Source organism: Crinia signifera, chromosome 2 (genome assembly GCF_055691185.1).
Source record: "Crinia signifera chromosome 2, ASM5569118v1, whole genome shotgun sequence".
Lineage (NCBI taxonomy): Eukaryota > Metazoa > Chordata > Amphibia > Anura > Myobatrachidae > Crinia > Crinia signifera.
The window spans coordinates 404,909,219-404,927,660 of record NC_139218.1 but is presented as its reverse complement, the minus strand read 5'-3'; the positions used below and the strand labels follow the sequence as shown (position 1 = coordinate 404,927,660).

Here is an 18,442-nt window from a genome sequence, read left to right as displayed (position 1 = left end):
CAGAGAATAAATACCTTAGAGATCCGGTTCACGTCTCCCACCGCGTCCCGTCGCCGAATGATGACGTCACTAGCGGAGAGCGTCGCAGGAGACGCGAAGAGAACCTGTACCACATGATAAACAACAACCAATGAATACACACAATAGTAACCATGGTGACGTATACAATAATACAATGTGCAAAAACTGATAAAATACACAATAATACTTGGATTAAAAGATGCATGACTGCTAACAAAAACAGTACTTAGCTGTCTCAATAATGTAACACCGCTACATCTTTGCAAAGGCGGTGACGATGAACTTTAATCTTTAAGCTACACAGCAAAAATACATGCAAAATTTAAATGCACTAATGATTATAGTAAAGTGCCGGCTTCAATAGTGTTGACACAGATGATTTTTCATAGAAAACAGGACAACCCCAAGTTCTCATTTAAGCCCTTAGGCGCAAGTGTATCAAGGAGATAAATCCATCTATACTCCGCACGCAGCAGTAATAGTGATCTATCACCACCTCTGTTAAGGGGTGGGATATGGTCGATAATGCGATATCGAAGTGCTGAAAGGGAGTGTCTAGCCTGAGCGAAATGTCTCGCTACAGGCTGGTTACTGGTCCCAGCAATGATCGCTGCTTTTATGGTAGAACGATGTGCTGCTGCTCTTTCCCTGAAAGTGCAGTCGGTTTTGCCAACATAATGTCGGCCGCAGGGGCAGCTGGTAAGATATATTACAAAGCGGGTTGTACATAAAACTTGATGACATATTAAGAACATTTTTCCAGAGAATGGGTAACAGAATGAGTTACCTACTATCATAAAACTGCAGGTGGTACAGCCGCAACACCTGTAACAGCCCAATTTTGGTGTCCCTAAGAAGGTGGTATTAGGTAGAGGGAATGTCACATCATTTTTAACTAAAAGGTCTCGCAAATTGCGGCCTCTAGAGTAAGCACACATAATGGATTTGTCTCCTAATGAATGTAATGTGTCATCAGTGGCAATGATCGGCCAGTGTTTTTGACACTATGGCTAATTTGTGTGCTTTTTTGATGAAAGATGTTGTGCCATCCAACAAACCCAATCCTCTGCTGGTAAAAGCTGAACAGCTTAAGCTGATTCGCCAACTAAAACAACAAGAATTCTTCCAGGATAAACTTTCCTGCTACCCTGAGACCAAAATCTAAGTTTGACCCTGTATCCTTAAATCCCTCCATCAGGACCTTTTCTAGACTTCTGGAACAGGACATTAACCAGGCACTGACTTTACCAGCCATTGGACATTCCAATTTCAGTGCTCAGGAGTGGAAGGCAGTCAAAAGCCTTAGTGATGACCCTAATGTTGTTATACGACCAGCCGACAAGGGCGGCGGCATAGTCATCCTCAACACGGGTGACTATGTCGCCGAACTTGATCGTCAACTTAGTGATTCTGACACCTATGCTCTTCTTCCAAAAGATCCAATTGTACAGTATAAGTCTGAATTAGATAAGATCTTGCATACAGCGTGTTCTGTGTCAATTATTAACACCTCCACCAAAGAGGCTTCAACCACTAATCATCCTATTACCCCTTTACTTTATTCATTGCCCAAAATTCATAAGCATCCCACAAAACCACCTGGACGGCCCATTATATCGGCCCGCGGGTCGCTTTACCAGAAAATCTCAGTTTATTTAGACTTTTTTTTGCAACCTTGTGTTCAAGCTGAATTAACTTATCTTAAAGATACTAATTCCCTGTTAGCCAAATTATCAGCTTTCACATCGGTACCTTCAGATGGTATACTAAGCACTGTCGATGTGACAAGCTTATATACCTGCATCCCACATGATGCAGGTATATCAGCTGTTCAAACTCTCATCACTGACAATATTCTCTATACTGGCCCTGACATACAGTTTTTTTTGCAATTACTTCATCTTACGTTAAAACGCAATTATTTTCCTTTTAACGGTAAATATTACTTACAATTACGTGGGTGTGCGATGGGGTCCTCGGTGGCCCCATCGCTAGCTAATGCCTTTATGTTTGTGATAGAAAAAGAACTATTCTTTTCCAGTCCTGTCACGAGAGGCTCGATTTTCTTGTTTATAAGATACATCGATGAACTCCTGATTGGTTGGTTTCTGTGATGCACAAAATCTTAAGGATCTCATTGATGAGCATAATGAGTAAATTTCGCCTGTAAAGTTTACATATGTGATCCATCCTACTCAAGTCCAGTTTCTCGATGTAAACATTCAAATCAGAAATGGAAAATTTGTAACCTCATTATACTCAAAACCAAGGGACCGCAACAACATGCTTTTAGCTTCTAGTTCTCATCCGTTACCCCTAAAAAAGGGGTTACCCAGGTGCCAAATGTTATGGGTTCAAAGAATCACAAGTGACCGTGACACATTGGAGAAAGCTCTTGATTCAATGTGTTCAAAATTTCTGGAGCGTGGCTACCCAGCCCAGGAATTAGAACACACTAAACTCAAAATCCTTGCATTACCGAGACCCAACTTCAACATAGATACCACCTCGATAGTAGAGAAAACTGCCAATAAACTGATATGGGTCAATACCTTTCATCAAAAAAGCACACAAATTAGCCATAGTGTCAAAAAACACTGGCCAACCATTGCCACTGATGACACATTACATTCATTACGAGACAAATCCGTTATGTGTGCTTACTCTAGAGGCCGCAATTTGCGAGACCATTTAGTTAAAAATGATGTGACATTCCCTCTACCTAATACCACCTTCTTAGGGACACCAAAATTTACAGGTGTTGCGGCTGTACCACCTGCAGTTTTATGATAGTAGGTAACTCATTCTGTCACCCATTTTCTGGAAAAAAGTTCTTAATACGTCATCGAGTTTCATGTACAACCTGCTTTGTAATATATCTTATCAGCTGCCCCTGCGGCCGACATTATGTCGGCAAAACCGACTGCACTTTCAGGGAAAGAGCAGCAGCACATCGTTCTGCCATAAAAGCAGCGATCATTGCTGGGACCAGTGAACAGCCTGTAGCGAGACATTTCGCTCAGGCTAGACACTCCCTTTCAGCACTCCGATATTGCATTATCGACCATATCCCACCCCTTAAAAGAGGTGGTGATAGATCACTATTACTGCTGCGTGCGGAGTATAGATGGATTTATCTCCTTGATACACTTGTGCCTAAGGGCTTAAATGAGAACTTGGGGTTGTCTTGTTTTCTATGAAAAATCGTCTGTGTTAACACTATTGAAGCCGGCACTTTACTATAATCATTAGTGCATTTAATTTTTGCTGTGTAGCTTAAAGATTAAAGTTCATCGTCACCGCCTTTGCAAAGATGTAGCGGTGTTACATTATTGAGACAGCTTAGTACTGTTTTTGTTAGCAGTCATGCATCTTTTAATCCAAGTACTACTGTGTATTTTATCCGTTTTTGCACATTGTATACGTCACCATGGTTATGATTGTGTGTATTCATTGGTTGTTGTTTATCATGTGGTACAGGTTCTCTTTGCGTCTCCTGCGGCGCTCTCCGCTAGTGACGTCATCATTCGGCGTCTGGACGGGACGCGGCGGGAGATGTGAACCGGATCTCTAAGGTATTTATTCTCTGTCTTTTTACACTTTCTGTTATCTCTTTGCACCTTGATAAAGAGGCCAGACGGCCTTGAAACGTCAGCTACAAGCCATTGCCTATGGTGTGGTTATTTATGTGACTGAATGCCGCCGCCAGGCACTGTACATTTGTAGGATGCCCCTACCTTTTGGAAGGCACCAGTAGGTTTATTTCCGTTACTGCATTTACTCCCTTTGCCCCAGGAGTGCCTCCTCCATGCAAGTCATATATATATATATATATATATATATATATATATGGGATGCAGTTAATTTGCCGGCGGTCGGAATCCCGACACTGCAATCCCGACCGCCGAAATCCCGAAACTTTCTCCCTCTGTGGGTGTCCACGACATCCATAGAGGGAGAATAAAATAGCGTGCCGAGCCCGCTGCGTGGCGAGCGCAGCGAGCCCGCAAGGGGGTGCGATCCATGTCCCCCCCTTGTCGGGATTTCGGCGGTCGGGATTCCAGTGTCGGGATTCCGACCGCCGGCAAATATATATATATATATCTCAATAGATTGTAATTTGCCCCTGTATGGGTTAACACAAGGTGGGAGGGTCTGGTGCATCCTATATATGTCGACACATGGCTTCTGGGATTTATCTACTTGTTTCTGCATGAGGTGGTCATGTTCCATGGCCGAAACGTCGACCTGACTATGCTATTATACTGATATGGAATAAAGCCCTATTAAAAATGTTACACTAAAGCCCTGATGAGTGCCATTTTTTGGATTGGACTATGTTTTGTAGCCCCATGTGGGTCTACTGATGTGCAACCCCAGGCGGATGACATTACTACAACTGTGTGCCTACCTATTCTACACACACACACACACACACACACACACACACACACACACACACACACACACACACACACACACACACACATATATATAATATATAGAGAATATCTCTCTCTCTATATCTATATATATCTCTATCTATCTATATATATATATATATATATATATATATATAGATATATATAAATAGATATAGATATATAAATATATATATATATATATATAGATACATATATATATATATATATATATATATATATATGTAGAGATAGATATATATATATATATATATATATATATTTTACATACAGTAGGCGGCACTCATCAAATAAGCACACGATAAAGCAGGAGTACTTCAACGTTTGGAACTAGGGTGGCGGTCTGGTTCTGTTGAATAGAGAAGATTATATCACCGAAATGTTAAGACTTCTGGGAGACCCCATATCGTATAAACTTTTATTAAAGGATCCTACTAAGGATTTCTCAGGTGACCTTTCCAATATTCTATGTGCAGGATTAAGAGAGGGAGTGATATCAAAACAAGAGTTTGATTATTTGAATAATGATCAACCCCGAATAGCAACAATATACTATCTTCCCAAGATTCATAAGAATCAGACCGCACCCCCTGGCCGCCCCATTGTGTTGGGAATTGAATCACTGACTTCACTTGTATCTGAATATGTAGACCTATGTTTAAATGTATATGTCCCGAAACTGAATTCATACATCAAAGATTCTATGTCAGTTTTACAATTAGTGGACAATATGAGTGGGAGAAAGAATGGAATTGGGGAACAGTGGATATTAACTCCCTATACACTTCCATCCCCCACGCTAAAGGTTTGATTTGCATTGCTGCAGTGTTGGAGCGAGATGCAACCGTTTCAAGGGAGAAGAGGAATTTTATTCTGAAATGTTTGAAGTTTATATATATATATATATAATTATTTTACTTTTCTGGGCAAATTCTACATACAGCAATGCGGGACGGCGATGGGCACAATTTGTGCCCCGGGGTTCGCCAACCTCTATCTCGGAATGGGGGAAGAGGTACACATATAAAAAAAATAATCCTTTTGCTGAATATCTGACTCTCTATAAACGCTATATTGACGATATTGTATTGACATGGCGGGGCCTGAAAAATATATTCTTAGAGTTTGTGGTGTACCTTCATGTTAATGCTTACAATTTAAGTTTTACGTATAAATTCGCAAATAGAAGCATCACATTTTTGGACCTTACATTAACTGCTAAAGCAGGGTCCAAAGCAGTAAATACATGTACTTTTATCAAACAAGTTGACAGCAACAATTATTTAGAGTTTAGTAGCTGCCATTTAACAAAACGGAAGTCTAACTTACTCTATTCGCAACTCTTAAGGGTGCGACATAATTGTAGTACAATACAGCAATTTGAACTACACGTTTTTTAAAGAGAAAGGTTACCCATTACAACTCATAGAAGATGCCAAAGACAAGTGCCATAATATGGATAGAAGTCAAATTATACAGTACCGCAAGAAAAAATCCTTATTCTGTCCCTTCACGACCCAGTATAATGTTAGAAGTAACGAAATATAAACTATCCTGAACAAACACTGTCCCATTATTAAGATGGACCCCATTTTGGGGGAAGCATTAGGGGTACGTCCAGAATTGGTGTTCAGGAGGGCAAGAACATTGAGAACAAAACTATCACCTAGTTTATTACCGGTAGAAAATATATCAAATGGTCCGCCGCAAATAACATCTTCAATTATTCCACTTAATGGTTTTTATACTTGCGGTCGATGCAAGATGTGCCAATTCGGAATAAAAGGCACAACATCGGTCTTAGATAGGAGCGGGAAGGAGTTGAAAATTAATAGTTTTGTGAACTACAACTCTGTGTATACGGTTTACTTATTAATCTGCCAGTGCGGGAAAAAATATGTTGGACAAACTAAACGTGTACTTAAAATCAGGATTTTAGAACATTACCGCTACATTAAAAATAAAGTGTCCAATCATAGTGTGCCCAATCACTTTGAGAAGTTCCATAACAGTGATCCGAAAGGCATGCAATTTATGGCTTTGGAACAAATCAAATTAGATATAAGAGGTGGCAACAAAGATAAGCTCCTTCTAAAGCAAGAGTCGTAGTGGATATACGCTCTGAACGCATTGAGCCCTACGGGTCTCAATGAAGGCTTGGAGATTGCTCCGTTTATGAGCTAAGTGCGTTTACTTATGTCTGTTACATTCTGACTACTATACTATGTACTATGAATATATCATGACTTCTGTATGCATTAGGTTTTTTAGGGTTTCTGTATAAAAATTCTTCGTTTTTATTTCTTTTTTATGTCTATTTTTATTATGGATTTTATATAATCATGTATGTAAATTGTATATGTTTTAAACTATGGAGGTGCACTAGGAGAGGCCTTTTAAAATGTATTTTGTATAATTAGATGCCCAGCACAGTGATATAGAAGCCGCAAAAAAAGTTCTTTAGCATTCAAATGGTTAAAATGGACGTATGTTCACGTAACTTTGATATGCACTGTGAGTGGGTATAAGGAGGCGGTGAACCAGCGCTAGGCCAGCCCTCTGACGAAGTTGATACGAAACGCGTAGGGGCGTGGCCTAGCGCGGAGAACACCACCATGTGTCGCTGTCTGTCCAGGAACAGAGTGTAACCGGCTCCAGCCTTAGGTGCTTTGCACCATATTTTAAGCTGTTTGACCGCGGTGATAAAGAACCGCCACCGTTGGTACGTGCACTTTTCCTCTGTTCTTATGTCATGTGCTTAATAAACTTTTAAAAAGGATTTCATGCACTATCGAGCGCACGTTTCTATTTCCATAGAATAAATGTATATATAATATATATTTTATTAATTATAATGTAGATGGGAAGTCATGAAGTTATTATCTTACCCACAGCACGGCCCTCGTATACATTAGCCAGGGCAGTCATCTCCTCCTTGTTTGTACTGTCATTTTCCTCCTGAGCCAGGGCCTTCAGGATTTGAGTGCAAACCAGGGCGGCAACTGCACAGTCCTGTGTCTGAGGGATGCAGGGACAACTTACTGCACACGTCACATGGTCACCCCCAAAACATGGAGCAGGGACAACTTACTGCACACGTCACATGGTCACCCCCAAAACATGGAGCAGGGACAACTTACTGCACACGTCACATGGTCACCCCCAGAACATGGAGCAGGGACAACTTACTGCCGACATCCCATGGTCCCCCCCAAAACATGGAGCAGGGACAACTTACTGCACTGGTCACATCATCTCTACCAAAACATGGAGCAGGGGACAACTTACTGCACACGTCACATGGTCACCCCCAAAACATGGAGCAGGGGACAGCTTACTGCCCAAATCACATGGTCACCCAAAAACATGGAGCAAGGGACAACTTACTGCACTGGCCACATGGTCACCCCAAAATATGGAGCAGGGGACAACTTACTGCACACATCACATGGTCACCCCAAAACATGGGGCAGGGACAACTTACTGCCCACGTCACATGGTCACCCCCAAAACATGGAGCAGGGGACAACTTACTGCCCAAATCACATGGTCACCCCAAAACATGGAGCAAGGGACAACTTACTGCACTGGTCACATGGTCACCCCAAAATATGGAGCAGGGTACAACTTACTGCACACGTCACATGGTCACCCCAAAATATGGAGCAGGGGACAACTTACTGCACACGTCACATGGTCACCCCAAAACATGGAGCAGGGGACAACTTACTGCACACGTCACATGGTCACCCCAAAACATGGAGCAAGGGACAACTTACTGCATTGGTCACATGGTCACCCCAAAACATGGAGCAAGGGACAACTTACTGCACTGGTCACATGGTCACCCCAAAATATGGAGCAGGGGACAACTTACTGCACACGTCACATGGTCACCCCCAAAACATGGAGCAGGGACAACTTACTGCACACGTCACATGGTCACCCCCAAAACATGGAGCAGGGACAACTTACTGCACACGTCACATGGTCACCCCCAAAACATAGAGCAGGGACAACTTACTGCACACGTCACATGGTCACCCCCAAAACATGGAGCAGGGACAACTTACTGCACACGTCACATGGTCACCCCCAGAACATGGAGCAGGGACAACTTACTGCCGACATCCCATGGTCCCCCCCAAAACATGGAGCAGGGACAACTTACTGCACTGGTCACATCATCTCTACCAAAACATGGAGCAGGGGACAACTTACTGCACACGTCACATGGTCACCCCCAAAACATGGAGCAGGGGACAGCCTACTGCCCAAATCACATGGTCACCCAAAAACATGGAGCAAGGGACAACTTACTGCACTGGCCACATGGTCACCCCAAAATATGGAGCAGGGGACAACTTACTGCACACATCACATGGTCACCCCAAAACATGGGGCAGGGACAACTTACTGCACACGTCACATGGTCACCCCCAGAACATGGAGCAGGGACAACTTACTGCCCACATCCCATGGTCCCCCCCAAAACATGGAGCAGGGACAACTTACTGCACATGTCACATGGTCACCCCCAGAACATGGAGCAGGGACAACTTACTGCCCACATCCCATGGTCCCCCCCAAAACATGGAGCAGGGACAACTTACTGCACTGGTCACATCATCACCCCCAAAACATGGAGCAGGGGACAACTTACTGCACACGTCACATGGTCACCCCCAAAACATGGAGCAGGGACAACTTACTGCACACGTCACATGGTCACCCCCAAAACATGGAGCAGGGACAACTTACTGCACATGTCACATGGTCACCCCCAAAACATGGAGCAGGGACAACTTACTGCACACGTCACATGGTCACCCCCAAAACATGGAGCAAGGACAACTTACTGCACACGTCACATGGTCACCCCCAGAACATGGAGCAGGGACAACTTACTGCCGACATCCCATGGTCCCCCCCAAAACATGGAGGGTACTTGTTTCCTATCTGGGCGCCCACTAAGTTAATTGAGCACCATGCTATTCTCCGTAGTGAAATCTGATCGCATCGCATCGTACACATACACGATATTGAACGATGCGATGCGATGCGATGCGATCCGATTCGATTTCCCATAGGAAACAATGTTAAATGGCTCAATTTAGCCAAATTATCATAGGAACAATAGTAAATGGGCCAAAAACACCCCTGAACATTGAAATGTCCCCCCAAAAGTAGTTGACGCCACCCCGCCATCAACGTGAACCCGAAGCGTGGCGAGCGCAGCGAGCCCGCGAGGGGCGGCGGTACGCGTCCTCCGACCTTTTCATGCCCTACTATCCACTAGGGCGTGGAGTGAGAATAGAATAGTGTGGCGAGCGCAGCGAGCCACCGAGCCCGAAGCGTGGCGAGCGCAGCGAGCCCCGCGAGGGGACGCGGATACCTTCACAGGTAAACGCGTCCCTTTGCGGGCTTCCCAGGTGTCCGCGTCGCCATGGACACCTGGGAAGCCCGCGAGGGGACGCGTATAACTGTGAAGGTATCCGCGTCCCCTCGCGGGGCTCGCTGCGCTCGCCACGCTTCGGGCTCGGTGGCTCGCTGCGCTCGCCACACTATTCTATTCTCACTCCACGCCCTAGTGGATAGTAGGGCATGAAAAGGTCGGAGGACGCGTACCGCCGCCCCTCGCGGGCTCGCTGCGCTCGCCACGCTTCGGGTTCACGTTGATGGCGGGGTGGCGTCAACTACTTTTGGGGGGACATTTCAATGTTCAGGGGTGTTTTTGGCCCATTTACTATTGTTCCTATGATAATTTGGCTAAATTGAGCCATTTCACATTGTTTCCTATGGGAAATCGGATCGCATCGCATCGCATCGCATCGCATCGTTCAATATCGTGTATGTGTACGATGCGATGCGATCCGATTTCAGTACGGTGCCGTACGTAGAAAACCTGGGCGCCCAGATAGGAAACAAGTACCACATGGAGCAGGGACAACTTACTGCACTGGTCACATCATCACCCCCAAAACATGGAGCAGGGGACAACTTACTGCACACGTCACATGGTCACCCCCAAAACATGGAGCAGGGACAACTTACTGCACACGTCACATGGTCACCCCCAAAACATGGAGCAGGGACAACTTACTGCACTGGTCACATGTTCACCCCCAAAACATGGAGCAGGGGACAACTTACTGCACTGGTCACATGGTCACCCCCAAAACATGGAGCAGGGGACAACTTACTGCACACGTCACATGGTCACCCCCAAAACATGGAGCAGGGGACAACTTACTGCCCAAATCACATGGTCACCCAAAAACATGGAGCAGGGACAACTTACTGCACTGGTCACATGTTCACCCCCAAAACATGGAGCAGGGGACAACTTACTGCACACGTCACATGGTCACCCCCAAAACATGGAGCAGGGGACAACTTACTGCCCAAATCACATGGTCACCCAAAAACATGGAGCAAGGGACAACTTACTGCACTGGTCACATGGTCACCCCAAAATATGGAGCAGGGGACAACTTACTGCACACGTCACATGGTCACCCCAAAACATGGAGCAAGGACAACTTACTGCACACGTCACATGGTCACCCCCAAAACATGGAGCAGGGACAAATAACTGCCCACGTCCCATGGTCCCCCCCAAAACATGGAGCAGGGACAACTTACTGCACTGGTCACATGTTCACCCCCAAAACATGAAGCAGGGGACAACTTACTGCACACGTCACATGGTCACCCCCAAAACATGGAGCAGGGGACAACTTACTGCCCAAATCACATGGTCACCCAAAAACATGGAGCAAGGGACAACTTACTGCACTGGTCACATGGTCACCCCAAAATATGGAGCAGGGGACAACTTACTGCACATGTCACATGGTCACCCCAAAACATGGAGCAGGGACAACTTACTGCCCACGTCACATGGTCACCCCCAAAACATGGAGCAAGGGACAACTTACTGCCCACGTCACATGGTCACCCCCAAAACATGGAGCAGGGACAACTTACTGCCCACATCCCATGGTCCCCCCCAAAACATGGAGCAGGGACAACTTACTGCACTGGTCACATGGTCACCCCCAAAACATGGAGCAGGGGACAACTTACTGCACACGTCACATGGTCACCCCCAAAACATGGAGCAGGGGACAACTTACTGCCCAAATCACATGGTCACCCAAAAACATGGAGCAAGGGACAACTTACTGCACTGGTCACATGCTCACCCCCAAAACACGGAGCAGGGGACAACTTACTGCACACGTCACATGGTCACCCCAAAACACGGAGCAGGGGACAACTTACTGCACTGGTCACATGGTCACCCCAAAACATGGAGCAAGGGACAACTTACTGCACTGGTCACATGGTCACCCCAAAACATGGAGCAGGTACAACTTACTGCCCACGTCACATGGTCACCCCAAAAACACGGAGCAGGGGACAACTTACTGCACTGGTCACATGGTCACCCCAAAACACGGAGCAGGGGACAACTTACTGCACTAGTCACCCCAAAACACGGAGCAGGGGACAACTTACTGCACTGGTCACATGGTCACCCCAAAACACGGAGCAGGGGACAACTTACTGCACTGGTCACATGGTCACCCCAAAACACGGAGCAGGGGACAACTTACTGCACTGGTCACATGGTCACCCCAAAACACGGAGCAGGGGACAACTTACTGCACTGGTCACATGGTCACCCCAAAACACGGAGCAGGGGACAACTTACTGCACTGGTCACATGGTCACCCCAAAACACGGAGCAGGGGACAACTTACTGCACTGGTCACATGGTCACTCCCAAAACACAGAGCAGGGGACAACTTACTGCATTGGTCACATGGTCACCCCAAAACACAGAGTAATTACTTATCATATGTGTCATATATCTCCAGCTTAACGATAAATATTTGCATAACTGCATCCAGGATATAACTTATTGAACACAGCCACTTATGAGTAATGAGAGTATGCAGTGGGTGCTAGGGGGCCATAGAATGGACTATGTGCACTGGGGAGAGTATGGGTGGCTGCTACGGGGTCATAGAATGGACTATGTGCACTGAGGAGAGTATGGGTGGCTGCTACGGGGTCATAGAATGGACTATGTGCACTGAGGAGAGTATGGGTGGGTGCTAGGGGGCCATAGAATGGACTATGTGCACTGAGGAGAGTATTGTGCACTGAGGAGAGTATGGGTGGGTGCTACGGGGTCATAGAATTTACTATGGGTAATGAGGTGGGTACGGGTGGGTGCTAGGGGGCCATAGAATGGACTGTGTAATGAGGAGAGTACGGGTGGGTGCTAGGGAGTCATAGAATGTACTATGTGCATTGAGGAGAGTACAGGGTGGGTGCTAGGGGGCATCAGATAGATTATAATGAGGGAGAAAGAAAGGGACTAGTCCTAGCGGGCAGAAGGTATTGGAGATCTCAGTACCAGGTTCCAGAAGATCTCTGACAGCTCTGCCCGATGCTGGACAATGCACCAGATGAGAAGGTCACGTGCAGGGTGTTCCAGAGGTTGTGAGTCGGGAAATTCCTTCATTACATCCACTTTGCCATTCATCTGAAAATGTTACATAATAGGTGACAATCACTACGATGAAAGAGACAGCGATAACCATCATCCCCAGGAGCCTCTTCATCAGAGGTCCTCACAGCAGCTCCCACAGCTCCATGCTATGAACAAGAGACCATATTATCTACATATGTCGCTCACAGCCGGAGAAGCTCCGAATCCACAGAATGAGAGAATCTCTGTGCTTGTATCACATATTGTGGTGATGACAGTGATAGACAAACCTACTGTACTCTCCTTGTCGGTTGTGATGCTGCCCCCAGAGGCTGGGCTGTGTGCAGCACTGGCTTTTCCTCTGTGACAGAAGCCGTGTGTGGATCATTAGGGCTACGGCATGAGTGTCAACAGTAAACACCACTAGGTCGATATGCTGAAAGGTCGACATGGGGCTAGGTCCACATGGGACAAGGTCGACAGGTCATTAGGTCGACACACGCATTAGGTCGACATGCTGTCGACCAATCGACCGGATCCCCAGAAGTCAAGTGCTGCAGGAGACTATCAAACTGCAGCAGCCCTCTCCTCTCACTGCAGAAAACCCATCACTCTGGTGTCACCCTCTCCAAAGGTGACACGTGTGCAGGCCTGCTCCCACCTGTGTGATGACACTGGCCCTTCCTCTGTGACAGGAGCCGAGTGCTGCAGAGTCTATCACACCGCAGCACCCCTCTCCTGTCAATGCAGAAGAGCCAGCACTCTGGTGTCACCCTCTCCAAAGGTGACACGTGTGCAGGCCTGCTCCCTGCACCCACCTGTGTGATGACACTGGCCCTTCCTCTGTGACAGGAGCCAAGTGCTGCAGAGTCTATCACACCGCAGCTCCCCTCTCCTGTCAATGCAGAAGAGCCAGCACTCTGGGGTTAACCCCTCCTGTGACAGGAGCCAAGTGCTGCAGCCATGTGAAAGAGGGTTGTCAACCCTGTAGTTTCTGTGAGGGGGGTGAGGGGGGTGAGAGAGGGGGGTCAGCCCTGTACTTCCTGTGAGGAGGGTGAGAGAGGGGGTCAGCCCTGTACTTCCTCTGAGGGGGCTGACAGGCGTGTACTTCCAGTGAGGGGGCTGAGAGAGGGATGTCAGCCCTGTACTTCCTGTGAGGGGGGTAAGAGGGGTGTTGGCCATTTACTTCCTGTGAGGGGGTGAGATAGGGGTGTCAGCCATGTACTTCCTGTGACAGGAGGTGAGAGGGGTGTCAGCCCGGTACTTCCTATGATGGGGGGTGAGAGAGAGGAGTCAGCCCTGTACTTCCTGTGCGTGAGGGTAAGAGAGGGGAGTCAACCCTGTACTTCCTGTGAGGGGGGTGGGAGAGGGGTGTCAGCCCTGTACTTCCTGTGAGGGGGGTAAGAGAGGGGTGTTGGCCATTTACTTCCTGTGAGGGGGTGAGAGAGGGATGTCAGCCCTGTACTTCCTGTGAGGAGGGTGATAAAGGGGTGTCAGCCATGTACTTCCTGTGAGGGGGTAAGAGAGGGGTATCAGACGGTACTTCCTATGATGGGGGGTGAGAGAGGGGTGTCACCCCCCTCACAGGAAGTACAGGGCTGACACCCCTCTCTTACCCCACTCACAGAAAGTACAGGGCTGACCCCCCTTTCTCACCCTGCTCACAGGAAGTACAGGGCTGACATCCCTCTCTCACCCCCTCACAGGAAGTACAGGGCTGACATCCCTCTCTCACCCCCCTCACAGGAAGTACAGGGCTGACATCCCTCTCTCACCCCCCTCACAGGAAGTACAGGGCTGACATCCCTCTCTCACCCCCTCACAGGAAGTACAGGGCTGACTCCCCTCTCTTACCCCCCTCACAAGAAGTACAGGGCTGACACCCCTCTCTTACCCCCTCACAGGAAGTACAGGGCTGACACCCCTTTTCTCACCCCCCCCCCCCCCCACATGAAGTACAGAGCTTACTTCCGTCTCTTATCCCCCTCACAGGAAGTACAGGGTTAAGAAAGGGGTGTCAGCCCTGTACTTCTTGTAAGGGGGGTAAGAGAGGGGTGTCAGCCCTGTACTTCCAATGAGGGGGTGAGAGAGAGGGTAGTCAGTCCTGTACTTCCTGTGAGGGGGGAGTGGTGAGAAAGGGGTATCAGCCATGTACTTCCTGCGAAGAGGAGTGAAAGAGGGGTGTCAGACCTGTACTTCCTATGAGATGGGGGGTGAGCAGCCCTGTGATTCCTGTGAGGTGGTGAGAAAGGGGTGTCAGCCCCGTACTTCCTGTGACGAGGAGTGAAAGAGGGGTGTCAGTCCTGTGATTCCTGTGAGAGGTGGCGAGAAAGGGGTGTCAGCCCTGTACTTCCTGTGATGAGGAGTGAAAGAGGGGTGTCAGTCCTGTACTTCCTGTGAGGGGTGTGAGAGAGGAGTGTCAGCCCTGTACTTCCTGTGAGGGGGGTGGCAGAGGGTTTTAGCTCTGTACTTCCTGTGAGGGAGGGTGAGAAAGGGGTGGCAGCCCTGTACTTCCTGTGAGGGGGTAAGAGAGGGGTGTCAGCCCTGTACTTCCTGTGAGGGGGTAAGAGAGGGGAGTCAGCCCTGTACTTCCTGTGAGGGGGGGGGGGGGTGAGAGTGAGGGGAGTCAGCCCTGTACTTCCTGTGAGGGGGGTGTGGTGGGAAAGGGGTGTCAGCCATGTACTTCCTGCGAGGAGGAGTGTCAGCCCTGTACTTCCTATGAGATGGGGGGTGAGCAGCCCTGTGATTCCTGTGAGAGGTGGTGAGAAGGGGGTGTCAGCGCTGTACTTCCTGTGAAGGGGTAAGAGAGGGGAGTCAGCCCTGTACTTCCTGTGATGGGGATGAGAGAGGGATTTCAGCCCTGTACTTCCTGTGAGGAGGGTGATAAAGGGGTGTCAGCCCTGTACTTCCTGTGAGGGGGGTAAGAGAGGGGTGTCAGCCGGTACTTCCTATGATGGGGGGTGAGAGAGGGGTGTCATACCCCTCACAGAAAGTACAGGGCTGACATCCCTCTCTCACCCCCCCATCATAGTAACTACCGGCTGACACTGCTCAGCAGCCAATCAGAAGCGCCGCTGATCGGCCAATAGAAATCATTCTGATGAGAGGCGCAGAGGATGAAGGATCTCTGCACCTCTCAGTCTGCTGCGGGGAGATGCCGGCAGCTTGAAGAACCTGGAAGAAGACCTGGACTACATCGGATCAAGACTGAAGAACTTCCATGGAGGACCTGGATGAGTAGGATTTCCTTCCACAGGTCCACCATGGATTTCTTCGGACCCGGACTGGACGACGACACGGACGCCGCCGACATGGAGCCGACCGCCGACATGGACCAGGACACCGGATCAAGAACCTGGGACCTACCTACCGGATCAAGATAGGTAAGTATCACTATGTGTGTAATGTATGTATTAAAGTTTTATTTTTCTAATGTGTCAGTGTGTATTTATTGAACTATTTTTTTTAATGTGTGTAACGATCAGATCAGGTGATCGATCAAATTAAAGTATGCCTCCTGTTATGATTATCTATTCGATCAATGTATGTCTGATATTGTTTGTAAAGTTCTGTCTCCTGTGATTATTATGTTTGGAATCAGGACATGTCTTGTATTATGTGTATAAACTGTAGGTGATCCTGGTTTGAGTTTGAGGTCTGTATTCCCTGTTTGACCATCTGTAGAAATCCTTTGATGGTAGGATGCCAGATAAAGATCTGAGACCCCTCATAAACCATGAGGACAGTCTCCCCCACCACAAATTCTTCATGTGAAAGGTCCCATATCTATGGACATCCCCTAGTGATCAGCAAGAGAAGGGTTAAAAATCCCAAGGGTGGGAGGGATGAGGGAGGCTTCAGATAAAAACTTTGTACCTTTGAATACCTAGTTGTACTTCTGGGGTATCAGCAAGCTGGCTGGAAGCGACCCGTTGATTCAGGTGGAACTCCCCCCCCCCCCCCCACTACAGAATGAGTTCTTGGGTGTAAGATATCGTTCTGTAATTTCTCCCCTTTTTATTTTATTTCTGAATTGCTTTTCTCTTGTGTGAACTTTTAAAATCATTGTAATATCTTGTAACCATTTTTATCACTTAAAGCTCTGTAGTATTTCTAGGAATAAATAATACATATTCCCAGTCTCTGATTTTGTCTTCTTAGGACTCATTAGCCTTAGAAGAGTCAGTGTTACCTCAGTTTTATACTGTATTGTGTGGTCAGATGCGAGCCAAGCCGCTCCTTGCGCAGTTTCAAGCGCTAAAATCAGGTTTGGGCTGGTGGCAGTGTACCTCAAAGAAAGGACCCGAGTGTCCTAAGTGAACCCCAGTCACGGCCGGAGCTGCTCAGATTGACGTATCGGAGCAGGCGACCGGTGGGTCCGTGACACTGTGGAACTACAAGTGCCAGCGGGCCCTTTAATGTCCCGCAGGCTGGGTCTTGTGGTTCTCCAAGTCCCAGCTTGCAGGGGAGGCTTGCTGGGACTCATAGTTCCACAGTTTAAAACAATAGTTTTTTCATCAATTTTTTTACACCAGTATCAGCTCAATGCCCACCGCCCAGGGGCATCGAGGACAGCACCAGGCTTCAGCCTGGTCAGGTAAGTCATGGAGGGGTGGGGGACACCTTTATTGGGGGGGTCCCCACTCCCCAGGGCCCCTGGCCAGGCTGACTGGTCAGAGGGTTAATGCTTTGGCCGGGGGGGCTTGTATAAAAAGTCTCCCCCCGGCTGTGGCATTACCCTGCTGGCTGGTTTTGCCTGGGACTAGTTCTTAAAATACAGGAGGACCCCCAATCATTTTGTCCCCCGTACTTTGTGAAGCAGCCCTGGACCTGGAGCCTGGGGCTGGTTGTTAAAAATCGGGGAACCCCTATTTGTCGGGTTCCCTGATTTTTAATTACCGGCCCCGGCTGGCCGGTAATTAAGCCTGGTGCTGGTTTCAGCTGTGGGGGGGACCCCACGCTGGTTTTTATTTATTTATTTTTCAATTTTTCTGTGCGAAAACATCTGGATGCGATAAAAATGCGAATTTTTCCTGCACATTGAGAAAGTGCAATTTTTCGGGGGAAAATGTGATTTCCGGGACTCTGCGCACCCTATTAAATGGACGATTTAAGGAAAAAATGCGATAACGCCATTTTCTTTACTAATTATCGCCAAAAAACACAAAATCAGACTCTATTAAATGTCACCCAACATGTCCCGGCTGATCTTATAAATACAACAATGAATAAAGGTGTTAATAATATACAAAACAACCCATGTGGAGCTGGATGACACAAACATAAGTAATATACAAAAATGGGAGATCATAGGCGCTGTGTTCTTAAATAATGGGTCTGGTGTACCCGATGCTTGTATGACAGATCCTTGTCTGACAGTTGACCAAAGGACCCTGATAACTGACCTTAAGTCAGTGCCCTATGTGCACATCAAGGTATCTTTAGTCAGTCTGTTTCCTCATACACCAATAGG

At 47.4% G+C, this 18,442-nt stretch overlaps 1 protein-coding gene across 1 annotated transcript in view; it reads right to left on the bottom strand.

The window, feature by feature from the left end:
* LOC146058640 (transient receptor potential cation channel subfamily M member 2-like) overlaps positions 1 to 18,442 on the bottom strand; it is a 561,103-nt gene that overhangs the window by 430,807 nt on the left and 111,854 nt on the right. Inside the window, exons 8-9 of the mRNA XM_083170913.1 lie at positions 12,895 to 13,023; positions 7,352 to 7,481 (exon numbers count right to left, since the gene is read on the bottom strand). Of these exons, the coding sequence (XP_083027039.1) occupies positions 7,352 to 7,481; positions 12,895 to 13,023 (259 nt within the window). The remainder of the gene's footprint in view (positions 1 to 7,351; positions 7,482 to 12,894; positions 13,024 to 18,442) is intronic.